Source organism: Saccopteryx leptura, chromosome 3 (genome assembly GCF_036850995.1).
Source record: "Saccopteryx leptura isolate mSacLep1 chromosome 3, mSacLep1_pri_phased_curated, whole genome shotgun sequence".
Taxonomy (NCBI): domain Eukaryota; kingdom Metazoa; phylum Chordata; class Mammalia; order Chiroptera; family Emballonuridae; genus Saccopteryx; species Saccopteryx leptura.
In genome coordinates this window covers 39,941,498-39,959,502 of record NC_089505.1, presented here as the reverse complement: position 1 = coordinate 39,959,502, position 18,005 = coordinate 39,941,498, and the positions used below count along the sequence as shown (strand labels likewise).

General features: G+C 36.0%; 1 protein-coding gene across 17 annotated transcripts in view; it reads right to left on the bottom strand.

The window, feature by feature from the left end:
* TRDN (triadin) overlaps positions 1 to 18,005 on the bottom strand; it is a 415,240-nt gene that overhangs the window by 337,050 nt on the left and 60,185 nt on the right. For all 17 annotated transcript variants that reach the window (XR_010750049.1, XR_010750050.1, XR_010750051.1 and 14 more), the window contains exon 2: positions 13,487 to 13,696. Coding sequence is in view for 14 of the 17 variants with exons in the window: in XM_066373320.1 (XP_066229417.1) it covers positions 13,487 to 13,696 (210 nt within the window). In the remaining 3 variants the exon portion in view is untranslated. The remainder of the gene's footprint in view (positions 1 to 13,486; positions 13,697 to 18,005) is intronic.

Below are 18,005 nucleotides of genomic sequence, written 5' to 3'. Positions count from 1 at the left end.
TTATGATCTCAGTAGATTGAGACCATTTCCCCATTCACATTCTTTCTAAGTGTTCACTGAGGAACATAACAATAAAATCCAACAAAATCAATATCTGTTTAATTACCCTTATGCTTAAATGCATTATATAAACTCTGCAGACATGTATATTGCCTGGTTCTAAAATAGTCAAATCAGGCTACTTTCATGAAGTCAATGTTGCTGGCTTAAGATCAGCTTCTCATTTTTAGCCATGTGGACAACTTCAAAAAGATGATATAGATACCGAAATAGATGTAGATGCAGAAATAGCACAAATAAGATTGCGATCCTCAACTCAATTCTTATCCCTTCTCTCAGACATCACATCAAACTCATATCAGTGGTACTAATATACAATGCAATGAAACTGTTTATTAATGTCTTCTTTTTTAAGAATACTCAGGTAATTGTACTTTCTTAGCTATTCTGTTTCAATGAGTTGTATTACAAATATTACAGTGAGGATCATCATAAAAAATAGTAGTAGCTAACACTTATTAAAGTACATATTACTGATAAGATGCCATTCTGAGAACTTTGCATATATTAACTCATTTTTTTCTTCCAATAATCCAATGTTGTAGATATATTATTTTATCTCTGTTTAAAATTTCAAAACATTGAGGCACAGAGAATTTAAATAATATACATAAAGGTACACAGCTAATGATGGAGCTTGATTTGTACCCTGCAGAGCATGACTTCTAACTATTATATTATACTGTTATCAAATGGACAAAAACATTAATTTGCATCTGGTTCTAAAATAAGATTTTGGACTAGAGATTCTGGGAAGGTTTTTTTTTGCCATTAATATGAGGAACAAGAAGTTTGTTGTATGATATCACAGAACCTGGAGCTGTGGTAGCCCTCTACTGTATAGCCATGAGGGTGGTAGCAGGCTCACTGAGAAAGGCAAAAGGTTAAAAAGGAAAAAAAAAACTTGAGTCCATGACATTGCTGAGGCATTGAATTATCCAATCTTGGAATAGTCACCCTACTTCCAGCACTTCCGTTATAGGAGATAAGAAACGTTTTCCAGTGTTCAAGTCACTCTTAATTGTATCTTCTGAAACTTGCAGAAATATATACCACCAGATACAGGGGAAACTGCCTTAGATTCCTTGGTAAAAAGAGAGTCAAGGAGAAATTTAGGCCCTGGCCGGTTGGCTCAGTGGTAGAGCGTCAGCCTGGCGTGCAGGGGTCCCAGGTTCGATTCCCGGCCAGGGCACACAGGAGAAGCGCCCATCTGCTTCTCCACCCCTCCCCCTCTCCTTCCTCTCTGTCTCTCTCTTCCCCTCCCGCAGCGAGGCTCCATTGGAGCAAGGATGGCCTGGGCGCTGGGGATGGCTCCTAGGCCTCTGCCCCAGGTGCTAGAGTGGCTCTGGTCATGGCAGAGCAACGCCCTGGAGTGGCAGAGCATCACCCCCTGGTGGGCAGAGCGTCGCCCCCTGGTGGGTGTGCCGGGTGGATTCCGGTCGGGTGCATGCAGGAGTCTGTCTCTCCCCGTTTCCAGCTTCAGAAAGATAAAAAAATAAATAAATAAAAAGAAATTTAAATAAAATTTTTATTTGTTCTGTCTCTGAAATCAAATTATACAGATTCTTAAATTTCTATACATTCTAGGGTAATTAAATTAGTCTATTTTTCTTTCTTCCTAAAGAACCAATTCCATGATTTCACCATTATCTTTGACTATCAGTCTTAAGTTCTTTAAGTTATATTAGACTATTATTTATTTATTGTATCCTGAGAAACATCAGCAAACAATGGTTACAAGCTTGGGCTCTGAACATTGATAGCATTCAAGTTCAAGCCACTCTTGTTCTTTGCCAAGCTATATTAGAGCCAGAGACAAATGGAAAAATTAGTAAAAATGATCCTGTCCTCATTTAAAATTTTGATATTTTGTCATCACAGATTTTTCCATGAATTTTTTAATTTTAAACATTGCATTAAAATGTCATTTATTTTAATTTCTGAATTTTTTAGAACACTTAAATTTTGTACCCAAGGCAAGTTCTTTACTTACCTCAGACTAGTTCTAGTGCTTTCCCCAGTTAATATCTGTGTGATGTTCAGAAAATTAACTTTTGCCATGCTTATAAAATTCATTGAGGCCTCTGACTTTCAAAACTCTCTATTCTAAATCAAGACCCTAACTCTTCATGCTGGTTATCCCTATATTCATTCTTCTCATACTCCAACTTATAATATACCCAGTTCTGTCTAACAGTATTATATAATAGGGGAAAACCCCAAAGTACTCTGTGCTTCTGTTTGCTGAATTGTGAAATGACAATAAGAGTAATAATACTTACTTCACAAAGTGCTATGAGTGTTATATAAAATAATATATACAAATCACACGGCACAGGGACCAATAATTAATAAATGTCAATGTGGAGAAACAATCAAGACTGCCTTTGAATCCTGAATGATTCCGATGGGCTTCCCAGCATGCTTGCTGGAGCTAGTATCGTCCTCTCCCCTCAGTGGCAGCCTCAGTGTGTGATCTCACCTTCTCTCAGAGGCTCCAGATGCTATCCAACTGCCATTCCCAGTATCCCTTGGAATATTTGGCACCTCAATTCTGACTGTATAGTATCCATTCTCAAATAAATTACCTCCTAGTTATAAGGCTGCCCTCATACATTCTTTATGAAACTCAGGAAGAGCTGAGAGGAAGCATCTCTAGATTTGCCCATCTGCATTTGTCTGATCCACTCCATGGGATGGCAGGAGAAGAGGAGTCCCCATTGTCTTCTCATTCTGCTCGTGAGTCTCTGCCTGCCCCGATGGTGCTTATTGACCACAGAGAAGTAATTTCCCACAAGGTTGCACAGCTCCTAATTGGTGGAGCTAGTATTCTAAGCCATTGTTCTAACCCCCAGTACCTGCCTTCAACTATGTTGGTTCTTATCTTGAAGATCATGTATACTTCTGTTTTTCTTGTTTTGTATTTTGCTCATTTGTTTGTTTTTGTTTGTTCGTTTTTTGCTTGCTATATATGCTTAGCAAATAATTTCTGTTTAGATCACACAAATTCTATTTAATGATACGTGTCAAGCAGTAAGCAGGGCAATATAAATATTAAAATGAGTAAATTTTTTTTTTACCTTTGAGATACTTATGGTCCAATTAAGGAAACATAAGTTAAAAAAGTATTGTAAATATAAATCCTAACACTATCAATATCATCATAAACTAATAAGATATTATAAAGAAATGCTCATTATTAAATATTCAGAGTATAAAGAATTCTACCACTCTTTCCTTTATTTACTTTTTTATTTATTCATTACCTCATGTTAGTATTTATTCAAATGTTTATGTGTTCATACTTTGTACTAAACACTTATAAGCACTCACTAGAAAAAAAATCCTATAAATTAAATAGACAAAACTATTCTTTTTATAAACTAGTGAAGAGAAATAGTAAATAAACAATCACACCCAATTAAATATATACAACTTGCAAAGAGTTCTATGACTAAAGAGTAAAAAATATAATGAAGAATTATGGTAGAGTTACTTGATTATCATTAAAAATTCAGGAAAGGATTCTTTAAGAAAATGAATTCAAGCATAGCACTGAAAGATGTATAATAGCTAGTCTATCAAAAAGTATTAACATATAATATGATTTATAGTTGTATCCATCTATATGAATAAACTTATAAATCCCAATATAAAATCTCATTTGCTAAGGTTCAAACAAGTGGTACAGAGCATTGGTATCATACTTTTAGATTTTTTTGATCTTGAATTGGCCAGCAGCAAAAACCTGGAGTCTAATAAAGAGTTACCAATGTTTACTTTTGTAAAAAATGGCATGTAAAAACAGTGATAGAAATAATTTTTGTCTTATCATAATTACAAAGAATAATTTTAAGACCAAAAATGCAGGAACAATAGAATTAATAACATTTCCTTAAAATTAATACATTTTTCTTTACTTTTTTCTTTGTTTTATGAAGAAAATCAGCAAAATTTAATAAGGTCTGGAAATCATTGAATTCTGCTTCCTTGAGATATTTATAAGCAGATTGGAACTGTATAATGAAATGCATCCTTTTAGGTTTAGTGACCAAGAGGACCAAACAGATCTGGAACACTGAACAGAAAATGTGGAATATGAGATAAGACTTGAATTAGAATAAGAAGCACACAAAATGCCAACCATTCTTGAAAACTTAGTATATACAAGAACTGATAAAGTCTAAAATGGTGCCTTTCGTGTCTTGTATTCAAGTCTTCTGAAATATAATAACATATTCATATATACACAGTCACACAGATATCTCTATAGACACAGAGACACCCACAAATAAATATACATATATACATACTATTAAGTGTTAAATTTATACATTCAGATTGACTTTGGGTGTTTCCAGAATCATTTTACTCCTCTAAACTTAGCCTGAAAAACAGTGCACCTGCTTAACTGGGCTAAGTGCCAGGAAAAAAAAAATCAGGGAAATTAATTTCCAAGAGCAGTAGATAAATGGCACACCTCATTAGAAAATCTATTTAAAAGGCACATCAGGAGATGTCTGCAATACTTTCATAAGAAATTGATGCTTCCTACCGTCATGTCCTTGCTGACTCTCTTCTCAAATTACTGATCTTACTTCCTGGTAATAAGATTCAAATTCAAGTTACATTTAATGAGTGCCTCCTATGTGCCAGGCACGTATATTTTACATAGATTAGCTTATCTAATTCTTATGAAATTGTTTTGAAATAAGTATGTTTTGTGGGATGCATGCAAAAATTACCAAATGTGCTTGCTTTGAGACCACCTGGTACAGTCATATAATGATTTTTTTCCTTCTTATGAATGAGAGTGATAATAAATTATGATTCTTGTTCTTAGGCAAGAAAAGCCAAGAATTACTAATTTTTTTTCTTGTACATTCTGACTTAAGAGAGAAATCAGAACACCCACAAATGCCTAAGTTCGAAGTCATTTCTCTAGAAATCTTGTTCGCATGAATTGCTAGAGAAAAGGCTGTCTCTTTATAAATAAAGCAAAAAAGTTGTAAGAAATTTCAACTAAATTCCACAAATTATTAAGTTATCAGAGCACCCGTTCAATTTTTGGAAGGGCTTCCTTGCGAGTTTGCAGAAGTTTAGGAACATCTCCAGCAACCTTGTGACTCCCTAGCTTTGATAACAAAAAAAAGCAACATTGTCCCAACCCCCTTTACCACATTTAACTTGAAGTTTCTGAAGACATTCATTTTCCTGGAAAGAACTAAACTTATGGGGGATAATATCTGGGTGATCAGACATATTGCTTTGTGCCAGTGGTCCTGAAATAAATATTAATAGCAATTCATTTTCCTTTCACAAATAAACTTGTTTTGGATGGTAAAGCTACATATATGGTAGCTTTACCAAATCACTAAGCTGGAACTACCTTTCCCAGAATTCTGTTACAAGTACTTTCCAGGTAAGTTGGGCACAAGAGGGGTTTATATGAGTTTTGGAAGGTAAATAAGGAAGTAATAAACTTTTGTTTATTCTCTGAAGGTTGACGTAGGGCAGATGCTGTTGCACCTCATGCACATTATCTCTGATATGATGGCTTGATGCTGCCACGTGGCACCAGCCAGTAGCAGATCTGCCAGCTCCCATTGGACTGCCTCCTTCAGCATCTCCAAGTCTTCGCCAGGTGCTGGTGCGAATTCCTTGGTGAAGGCAACAGTTCATTCTGCAGCTCATCCACGTCATACTTTGAGGTGGTCAGAGTCAAATGAGGCTTCTGGTTTGTCTCTCGTCTCCCCTATTCTATTTCCATCTGTCTTTTCCAAAAACAGGGTTCAGGACACCATATCCCAAAATTTGGCATCTTGGCATATTGAATATATTCATCTGAAGGAATGTTTGTAATGGAAGGTACTAGAAGGACTTTCTGGTGTTCCCCTGAAGCAGCTCATAAAATTCTCATGTGAGCGGAACCTTACCTCTACTCGAGGAATGGAGCGTTCTTATCTCCCAAAATGCCCGAGGAATCAAAGAAATGGGCCTTGCTCTTTGTCTCAATTTACAACATTTAACTCATAGCTTTTTTTGTCCTATCACATTTTCCACCACATTCACTTAACTGCTTCTTAAAGCAGGGGTCCCCAAACTACGGCCCGTGGGCAGCATGCGGCCCCCTAAGGCCGTTTATCTGGCCCCCACCGCACTTCCAGAAGGGGCACCTCTTTCGCTGGTGGTCAGCGAGAGGAGCATAGTTCCCATTGAAATACTGGTCAGTTTGTTGATTTAAATTTACTTGTTCTTTATTTTAAATATTGTATTTGTTCTCGTTTTGTTTTTTTACTTTAAAATAAGATATGTGCAGTGTGCATAGGGATTTGTTCATTTTTTTTTTATAGTCCGGCCCTTCAACAGTCTGAGAAACAGTGAACTGGCCCCCTGTGTAAAAAGTTTGGGGACCCCTGTCTTAAAGTTTTCCTGCCTGACCAGTGGTGGTGCCATGGATAAAGTGTCAACCTAGAACATGAAGGTCGTGGGTTTGAAACCCTGGGCTTGCCTGGTCAAGGCATTTATGGGAGTTGATGCTTCCTGCTCCTCCACCTTTTCACTCTCTCCCTCTCCTCTCTCTCTAAAACTGACTGAAGTCTAAAAAAATAAAAATAAAGACTTCTTTTCCTTGAGAAACCTCCAGTGTCATATAAAACATACACCAAATAAATTTGAATGCTCTCCTGTTTTGTTAAAGGGGTCCCAGCCTAAAATTTAGAAAGGGTAGAAGAGAAACATATTTTTCCTTTCCTGCACTAAATTCCATCTTGCTGACTTCTGACCCAGCCCAGATACATTGAAACGGCCTTCACAAGCCATAAAATAATTCCCCTATTCTGTATCACTCACAGTGATTCTATTTTGAGCAAATCCTGACAGATATACCATAGTATTGTTTGAATAGACTTTGGACCCTATATTTAATAAGAAACAAAGGATAGGTTAAAGTGCTTTTCTTGTATCTGTTTTGGTGTTCTAAAAATTTTCTTATTTGATAACAAGAATCAAAGTTTCAAATTTTGCAGACCAGAAAGTAAGGTGCTATATCCCTTTTACAGACAACGACATATAAATTCCTGGTCAAGTTAGCTTGTAGGCTATAGAGCTCTAGAGTAAACCCAGGCCTTCTGAAAGAAGCACATAAGCGCCAGTTCTACAAGTGCGCCACAAGCAGATTATGGACAGGTAAGTCAGATCAAATTCAGAAAGTAAGGAATTATGAAGGTTGCTCAAAAGAGAGTCATTCTTCTCAGTCCAATACAGGACTTGTTTATGAATTTTTAAAATTATTTTTCTATGAATAATTTGTAATGCCTTCAAAGCCTCAACCCATTTTATGAAAGTGCCATTTTAGAGCCCAAGGACAGCTGCCCTTACCATTTGGTCATCAGAGGTATTTCCATAGTGCTTTCTTTTACCACTAGCCTTGTTTCTTAAATGACAGCAATACATGTTTCAAAGACTATTACATAATATAAAAGGCTCATCATAATACTATTAACCCCTAGTAAGTCTTTGAAATGTATCAATTAAAAATATTAGAAAAAAAGAGAAAAATAATAATAATATTAGAAACATAGGAGTACCATTTACATTTTGAAAGTCTTATTAAAATGAATAATTATTTTTCTGTGCAGAATCAACATAAAAAAAGGGCTAGTTTGAACTTGATAAGTAGAGTGAAGAAATTAGGCTTTTAATATGATGGATGTGTCCCATCCAATCAAAGATTAATATGAGTTTTTGGTACTATAATTAAACAGATACTTTGAACTTATATTTTTGGGGGGATCCTGAATCTGATCATTCAAATTTCAATTAGCTAATAGTATTTGAACTTTTTATTTAAAGAATGTATATATACATTTTTCCTTTAAAATTTCAGCTTCATGGGTTTTTTTAAAAAAAATTCAAATCCATTGGTGAATTTTTATCTTCCTAGATGTGGCCTCATGAGTCATCTTAACACATCAGTATTCTCTTTGCACCTATGGTAATTACAATATCTCTTTGCCAAGTATAGTATTGTATGGCACTTCCTTATATGTAAGCATTTATCTAAAGGTGTATTACTTAGCAATGCAATTTTCTGAGTGTGAACTATGTGGTAGCAAGCCTCCAAAATGGTCCCCAATGATTATTGCGTGCTGAAATCCACACCCTTAGTCAGTCACTTTCACCATTAAATAAGACTAACCCATGTAGTCGAAAGGATTTTGCAGAAATAAAAGTGTGTAATTTCTAAATCTAGATTGTAAGAGGCATGTGACACCTGTCTTGCTCTCTCTTAAATCACTCACTTGGAGGAAGCAGCGGCCATGTTATGGGGACACACCAGCATTAAATGACAGCCCTATGAGACATCATCCCAATGGTTCTGCCACCCCAGAAAATCTTTCAGATGTTTGCAGCTCTAGCAAATATCTTCACTGAAACCTCAAGAGATACCCTAAGCCAAAACCACCCAGCTAAGCCATTCCCAAATTGCTGACCCACAGCAACTGTGGGAAGTAAAATATAGTAATTGTTGGCCCTGGCCGGTTGGCTCAGTGGTAGCGCGTCGGCCTGGCGTGCAGGAGTCCCAGGTTCGATTCCCGGCCAGGACACACAGGAGAAGCGCCCATCTGCTTCTCCACCCCTCCCCCTCTCCTTCCTCTCTGTCTCTCTTTTCCCCTCCTGCAGCCAAGGCTCCATTGGAGCAAAGTTTGCCCGGGTGCTGAGGATGGCTCTGTGGCCTCTGCCTCAGGTGCTAGAATGGCTCTGATTGCGGCAGAGTGACGCCCCAAAATGGGCAGACCATCGTCCCCTGGTGGGCATGCCGGGTGGATCCCGGTCAGACACATGTGGGAGTCTGTCTGACTGCCTCTCCATTTCTAACTTTGGAAAAATACAAAAAAAAAAAAAAATTAAATATAGTAATTGTTGTTTTAAACCACTTACATTTGAGGTAATTTATTATGCAATAACAGATAACATTACAAAGCATAACAAATAGAACTTTATCTTACAAACATTTAATTATTTTTACATTCTAATTTTATTAAATTTATTAATTTTTTAAGTTGTTGAAACTGACTTGGTGAAATGAGATTTTTATGGTATATTGTTTCTTTATAATGTAAAAAATTGTTTCAAGATCTAAATGTCAGCATTATTCATTTCCTTAAGCAATATCTAGCAGAAAACCTACAATGTGACAGACACTCATATACAGAAATATAAAAGAAAGCCTCTTCATTGGGTGTATTTAAGTTTCGGAGTGTGATAGATAAGTGAACAGATCCTTATAATAGAATGTGTTAATTGATTTAATACAGGTACCCATAGGTATGGAGGAATGAAAACAAGGTACAGAGAATTCTTCTTAGAAAGTCTGAGAATGTTTCACAAAAGAAACAGTAGGTCTTGAAGGATGAATAAAAATTCTCTAGATAGAAAATTAAGGGATGAATTTCCACTAGTGATATTCATATTAACACAGTGCTTGTGATAAAGTATGTTTTGTTCTAAGTACTTTAATTATGTCCACTTACAAATTCTCTTAATCTTATTACATAGGTACTATTATTATCCCCATTTTATAAGTGACAAAACTGAAACAGAGAGAGGCTAAATGACTATTCCAATATTACACAGCTAGCAAGTGGTAAAGTACAGATTTAAATCCAGGGAAATCCAGCACCAAAGTTTACATTCTTAACTACTTTAATACATTTTCAGCTATCTAGGTGGGGCTGGCAGAGGGGAACAGTATAAGCAGGGGCACTGAGTAGTGCGAATATGTTTTCCTAAGAGAAAAACAGGGAAGAACATTAGTGTATGACTGGGAAAACAAGGTCCATGAGCTGAATTACAAGAAGAAAATCAAGAGCTAAGCCAAGGACTTAAATATCATGCCAAGGAGTTTGTACTTCTGCAATAGGAAATAGTTGATGAAATTTATGTTTTATAAAGATACATTTAGAGCAGTGTTAAAGGGGAGAGACAGGTTGAGAGAGACAGAAGAAATTGCATTAATCCATTAAAAAGGGAATCAAAGACTGCAGTGTAGTAATGGAGATGGCGGTAATAAGAGAAGGGAGTGAATTTATGAGACATGGAGTAAGCTCTCCTGGAGCACGGTGACTAATCAGATGCCCAGCAGAATTTAAAAGATGACTTGTAGGTTTCTTTTTGCAGGGAATGGATAGTTGGTTAGATCATTTATAAATATAGAAAACTGAAGGAGGAAACCTCACATAGAAGATATGCTTAATAAACACTTCTTAAAAGAAAACGTGAAGTAGTAGTAATACAGAGGCTATATTTTTCCTATCAGATAAAATGCCAGTAAAATAGGCATTATCAATAGTACCTAATTACAGTGGGGTAAAGTGTGTCTTATATTTAAGTAATCTAATCTGGAATTCTAATAGGTAGCTGCTCATTTTATAAAGTAATTAAAAATAAAAATAAATTTTTTTCAACAGAAATTTCTGTAATGCACTTTTAAATTATTAACTTTACAAGTATTAGATTTACATGTAGTTATTTTTTTTGTGGCAGAGACAGAGTCAGAGAGAAAGGCAGATAGGGACAGACAGACAGGAAGAGAGAGATGAGAAATATCAATTCTTTGTTGAGGTTCCTTAGTTGTTCATTGACTCATTTCTCATATGTGCCTTGACAGGGGGGCTACAGCAGACCGAGTGACCCCTTGCTCGACCTTGGGCTCAAGTTGGTGAGCCCTGCTCAAACCTGATGAGCCCACACTCAAGCTGGCGACCTCGGGGTCTCGAACCTGGGTCCTCCGCATCCCAGTCCAATGCTCTATCCACTGCGCCACTGCCTGGTCAGGCTACATGTAGTTCTTAACAACATCTATTATAAACATTAAAGTACTATATTTTATTATTATAAAATTTAAATTTATTTTATTCTAAAATTTAAATGAATGAAAGTCTAAGAAAGGAAAGAAAAAAATATCACAGTCAATATAAGCTTAAGAGGAATAAAATCTTCTGGAGTAATGTAATTAATTATTTTCCATTTAAAATTTTAGGTCAGTTCTGGGTTTGACTTCTTGTCAGGGCACACAGGAGAAGCGACCATCTGTCTCTCTCTCTCTCTCTCTCTCTCTCTCTCTCTCTCTCTTTCTCTCTTTCCCTTCTGTAGCCATGGCTCAAAAGTTTCAAGCAAGTTGGCCCAAGGCACTGAAGATGGCTCCATGGCCTCGCCCCAGATGCTAAAATAGCTCGATTGCCAAGGAATGGGGCAACAGCCCCAGATGGGCAGAGCATTGTCCCATAGGGGGCTTGCTGGGTGGATCCCAGTCAGGGCACATGTGGGAGTCTGTCTGTCTGCCTCCCTGTATATGACTTAATAAAAATAAACAAATAAAAATAAAATTCTAGGACATAATTTTATATTTTGGGCAGTTCCAGCATACATTCTTTTAAGGGTCTACATTACACATATACCCAAAATATAATCTGTTTAAAGGAGAGGTTGATGGTTCTCAATAAATAGCCTTTTTGTTGTTGTTGTTGTTGCTTTGGTTGATACCTGTTAGATCAGTGGTCCCCAACCATTTTTGGGCCACAGACCGGTTTAATGTCAGAAAATATTTTCATGGACTGGCCTTTAGGGTGGGATGGATAAATGTATCATGTGACTGAGACAAGTGTCAAGAGTGAGTCTTAGATGGATGTAACAGAGGGAATCTGGTCATTTTTAAAAAATAAAACATCATTCAGACTTAAATATAAATAAAACAGAAATAATATAAGTTATTTATTCTTTCTCTGTGGACTGGTACCAAATGGCCCATGGACCAGTACCAGTCCAGAGCCCGGGGATTGGGGACCACTGTCTTAGATGATGCTCACTTAGATGGTGCGAGTGGGCAGGGTCATGTCAATCACATCTCTATATCAATAAACCCAAGTGATACAATTTTACAACTTTGCAAATTTATATTTGTATTTCTTTTAACATAGCAGTTTTCTGACACATATAGTAGATTCTTAATAAGTAATTGTTTAATGTAGAAAAGACCATATGGGAAATAGAGGGTCTCTGAGTATATAGAATGCACCTGATAGAAGCTGTAGCTCCTGGGTCCTCCTGATTCCTCTACCACTGAAGAAAGAACATGGAAAGTGGGGGTGCGAGTACAAATAGGAAGAAGTGCTTTAATAGGCTCATAAAATGTTTTCGCTTGTGATAAAAAAAATGATAAGCGGCCCTGGCCGGTTGGCTCAGCGGTAGAGCGTCGGCCTAGCGTGCGGAGGACCCGGGTTCGATTCCCGGCCAGGGCACACAGGAGAAGCGCCCATTTGCTTCTCCACCCCTCCGCCGCGCTTTCCTCTCTGTCTCTCTCGTCCCCTCTCGCAGCCAAGGCTCCATTGGAGCAAAGATGGCCCGGGCGCTGGGGATGGCTCTGTGGCCTCTGCCCCAGGCGCTAGAGTGGCTCTGGTCGCAACATGGCGATGCCCAGGATGGGCATAGCATCGCCCCCTGGTGGGCAGAGCGTCGCCCATGGTGGGCGTGCCGGGTGGATCCCGGTCGGGCGCATGCGGGAGTCTGTCTGACTGTCTCTCCCTGTTTCCAGCTTCAGAAAAATGAAAAAAAAAAAAAAAAAATGATAAGCAAAAACTCATTCATCTATTTGTTTATTATTTTTTGAAAAATAAGTAATATCTGATTAATTCTTTCCTTTAAGGAATGAATAGTCAACAGAGCGTGTTAGGTAATAAAATAAATATAATTTAAAAAATATAAAAAGATTTTAAACAAAGACATGAACAATATACACAGAATGGAATTGCTATAATAAAAATTCCTCTTTCTTCACTTGTGTTTTCTTATTTTACTCCAAAACACATAGATATTCAAGAAATAATACCTTATTATAAGTGATTCTGGGAAAATCCTTTTACCACTCTTTATTTTCAGGGACTCAAAATAGAATGTTTTGAGGAGAGGAGCAAAGAGTATATCTGAAAAGGAAGCTTGAAGCCAGATGGTAGGAGAACTTAAAAATACTTTTACTCTATTTTCCATTTCTCCAAAAGCTTTTTATGTCATTCTACATTACCTATTGCAAAACCTACAATTTACCCTTTATTAATGGTTGATAAAGTTTCAGTTCCAAAACTAAGTATCCACTCAACATTTTTAATCATAGCTTCATGAAATTGTAACATTCAGCCTTTGTTCAAGTCTACAAAAAAAAAAAAATCTGTTTTATTTGAAATCAATGAATATACCAGGCAAGGGAAATAGAAGGAAAAAACAAAGAAGAAAACTGGGCTTCAGTGACCTAAAAGCATATTTGTGGGGTGCTTTATTTATCATATTAAGATGAGGAGAAGTGAAACAAGCCAAAACTGGGGGGAACATTATTTATATGAATTTAAAAGCCAAATTTCATTTATCTTACCTGAAAAGTTTTTGTAATCCACTAAATCAAACATAACAATGGCAACAGCTGACCACGTGATTATCAGGGCAATGACTAGAAGCCAGGCTGCAGGAGAGCTGAATGTGGTTACTATGTCTTCTGTGACTGTCCTCTTCAGCACCTTTCCAGGGGATTTGGGCACAGATCCATTTTTGTTGTCTATAACCGTTGTAGTAGTAGATGCATTTCCTGACCAAACATTCAGAAAGGAGAATTACAAGATAGAAATTCACATAAAATGTTAATGAAAAACAAAAAACAAAAACAGATTGTGTAAGTATATGCAAGTTGCTTATCCCATTTTCTGTAATAGAACACACCTCTTTGTTAGGAGGGCCATTCTTCATTGCCCACTGCCACATTATCTCTTCCTTGTCACTTACCCTCTTCCCTGAAACCTGTATGTTCTAATAGCATTCCTTGTCTCCCAAGTTCCATAAATGCTGCCATCCAGGCCACAAACCTTACCATCATTTTGAATTTATTTTCTCTTCTTTCTTACCACCTCCTATATCCACTACTATCAAGGACAGTGGGTTTTTTTTGGCCAAGTTGCTGTTTAATACCTTTTTTTCTTTATTTAGGCTCATATGTCAGGTCCGAATGCAAGCAGAAATAGCTCCTCTGGGAGAGAAACACAATCAGTAATAAAATAGTTCAAATGATGAAATTCCTGCTAGATATCTCGGCTTAACTGTATAACCGACCCACTTATTGAAGCCATTCATTTTTTTGTGAGGGGGCACAGAATGTTTAAGAGAATAATGTGGGAAAGTCTTATATTCAGTAACTTTTTTATTCCTGCTTTCAAGAGTCTACATTTTCATGAGAGAAAAATTTTAAAATATTTTTTAAAAAGCAAAATAGATAAATAGATAGGTTAATCATTTACAATCTCACCACCCAGAAGCAACTAAGACCATCATTTTTAGATACAATTGGTAAATATAAGCCTATGTTTTTGAAAGATTAAAAAGCTGCTATGGAACATCAGCAGTAAAATGATTTAATTAAGATTTTTAAATGAAATTAGGCAAAAATTCACCATAGTGACAAAGAATCTCCTTTCTTTTCTAAAAAATCGTGTGGATATACATCTCAAGTTCATGAACTCAATTTAGTTGAAATGACAGCAAGATGGAAAAACACCTTTGATAACAGATTTCACAGACTGTACTTGAGAGGGTGCTCCAAGAAGGAAAAATTAGAAAGAGCTCACATCATATCCTCTCATTGATTTTTGTGCCAAATTCCCATCACTTCTAATGGCAGTTCTGAAAATGGATGAATGATGAGTGCTTTGAAATGTGATTTTAAGACCCAAGTGGGGCTACCTGTGAATCAAACTTTTGGAATAGTGATTTGCAAGAGAGTAAGTGAATTATAAGTGTTAAGAGAGGCCCATCTGAAAGTTGATATGTTGCTAATCTCCAGTTGTTTTTTTTTAACTTCGGAAAGGTTTACTTCTATTGCTATACAGAGAATACTGGAAGAATTGCTTCTGCCCTTCAGATTCACTTCTGTGAACTGTGTATTAGAAAATATTTTTGGAGAACAATATTATACGCACCTGCTTGGTATCTAGAAACTGAAAAAAAAAATTTACTGAGATTTGATACAAATTAGTTGAATCCTGGTCCATTTGTAAAAGACAGAATATTTTGAAAGAAACTAGAATTTACATATAGTTTTCCTTTTCTTGATCAGAAAGTAACGAAAATTTAGAGTTAAAATATGACTTTTTGTTTTTTATAAAATCTGATTTTATATATATATATATATATATATATATATATATATATATATACTGATATATATGAATTTCAAATGTCATTACACCTCATAATCCTGCCAAAAACAATTAAGTAACCGTATTTTAAATAGATGAAAATGATACAGCTAACTATAAATGATGTTTTAAAAATTGCTTTTTCTTTGTCTTCATATCCTCAAAAGTTTCATTTAAGAATGTATAAAAACTCAAAGGTGATAAAAACATATTTGAGTATCAACTGCAAAACCACAAGCAATTTTGAGAGTTATCTTGCTTAAAGAAAATTATATGTTCCCTTTGTTATAAAAACACACTAAGTTGTACCTTTCATGTTCCATCCAAATTTACTAGGGAAGCCGCAAAACCAAGAGGAATAAAATCAAAGAGAAATAATTTGCCTCTTCTGACAGCTGGTCAAGATAAATGCAAATTACAGTGGGTAATCTGAGATCATTTAATGTTTGAGAAGCACCTTTAAGATGACAGAACTAGTTATTGATATGGTGGAAAAAATGGGAGGTAAATACTACTGAGCAATTTGACATGGGCCACGTTTATTGAAAGTTGGCATCTCAGAACTGGGGCAGAGTAGCTAGGATATGTAACAGTACTTTCTATCCCTGTTTCTTAATTTCATTGCTTCTGATAATATACAAATTATTTTGATTGCCAGAAAGCCAGAATCAGCTTCAAAATAAGTAGGGATCTGGCTGAAAGACCTTGTGACTTTGCTCCTTACAGTAAAATGGAATGCTTATGCAGTGGTTCCAGAAACCAGCTTCCCACTCAACTTATGCATGAAAGAATAAATCATAAGCATCTTTAGTAAAAGGCGAAAGATTTATACAATTTGAAGAGAAACAAGAGTATCATAAGCATCTTTAAAGAAGTCATTTAACCTCATCATGCCTTATTAATCAGATGAGGAAACTGCCAAGCACATTTACCCGTTATTATTCCTATAGGGCATGAGCAATACAACCTCTTCCAGGATGTTCACGGAAAGCACCTATATTCTAGAATGGTGTAAATAAAATACTGCATCCTTATTACATAAAAAGCATTAATTATGAATTTTTTATTTCATTAAGTGATGTGGTTTGTGGAGTACACTAACAGTATATTTTTTTCAAGAATTAGAGAAGAAAGAAGGGAGAGTATATGCTATATAGCATTATAAAATATATTTTATTCCAAAATTATATTAATAATCTAATTCCCAATTATATGTAAGAATAGTCTTTGATATATTTTTTAAGTATTCCAAAAAAAATGCATGTAAAATAAGAATTTTGGAGAAACTATTGAAAAAATATTTTGGCAAACATAATTGAAAAGTAAAAAATCCATCTTTTAACAAATATATTTGTCATCCTAATTTTTGTAGAATGTGTATGCATCATACACATACATATCTGTGACAATTAAATTATGTTTTCCCATAAGTATATATAAACTGGATGGAAACAGATTTTGAGAAGCAAGATAAATCATGGCAATTCACAAAAATAAATAATTCTAGATATTCTAATTAGATAGGTAGGTAGGTAGGTAGGTAGGTAGACAGAAAGAATGTAAGAAATAACCTAGAGTAATTTATAAAAGAATCCACATTCTGGGCATATATTAAAAAAAGAAAAAGAAAACACTATTTAACTTCCAAAGTAAAAATTGTTTTGCATCAAATCAGAAACTGATCCCTTGACAATCTTAATAAAATCTCTTAAATCGTCACCTTTTCCTCAAGTTTGGTGGGATGTGATCATTATAGTGATATTTCAGAGAATGATTTGGCCACCTGATCTACCTGCTGAGGTGAAGAGATATATACCTATTTTGTACATCATTTAACACTCTTTTCTGCCTACTTACTCCCTCTACTCTTTTCGCATGTGAATGTTTTTTCTAGTGGTGAGACTAGAATGTGAACACTGCCTTAACCCCTAGGATCAGGAATGAGTCTTTAAGACAAGCCTGATCATTCACAACACTTCCTCTGCCCATGACAGTGAAAGGATAGAGTAATCAGAGACCCCCACATTTTCTGTGTAACTATTGGGGAACACTCTTTCCACAGAGGTTGCTAAGCTAGTGGGGCCCACCAGTAACCCTTGGGCACACCAGTTGAACAGTCTGCTGCAGCACAGAAACTGGAAGAGTGCAGATACCACTGGGTGGGTTTGTGAAGTCAACTGTGTCTGGAATCAGATATCTCTCTAGACTTTCCAATTAGATGAGATTATATCAACTGCTTTGATTGGGTTGTGTTTTTATTACCAGCCGCCATGCATTCTGACTGTCCCTCTTGCTGTTGCTTAGGAAGATAAATAATTATTTTTCTGCATCTGTTGAGTCATGAAGATTGATCAGTCAGAATGATATAAATATACAGCTATTTTCAAAATTATTTTTATTCTAGAAACAAAATATCAAATTTCACTTTTGTTTCTTGAATGCCTGTGTTGTCATGGTTCTAACTGAAAAGATGTTTGAGGATTGCAAGGTGAATTGCTGACACTGAAATGTTCTTACCAGAAAGAGCTTGCTCTTGTTCTGGCTGAATGCGAGGCAGGAATGCCTCCTCAGGCAGCAGTACCACACTGTGACCTGCAAGCCCACTTTCCAATAGTGCTTACTGCAAAGTAATAGATGTGTCTTCTTATATTAGTTTCTGTAAGGCCAGTTCTCCCTTACCTTTTGAACTTTCAATTTCAACTTAGTATA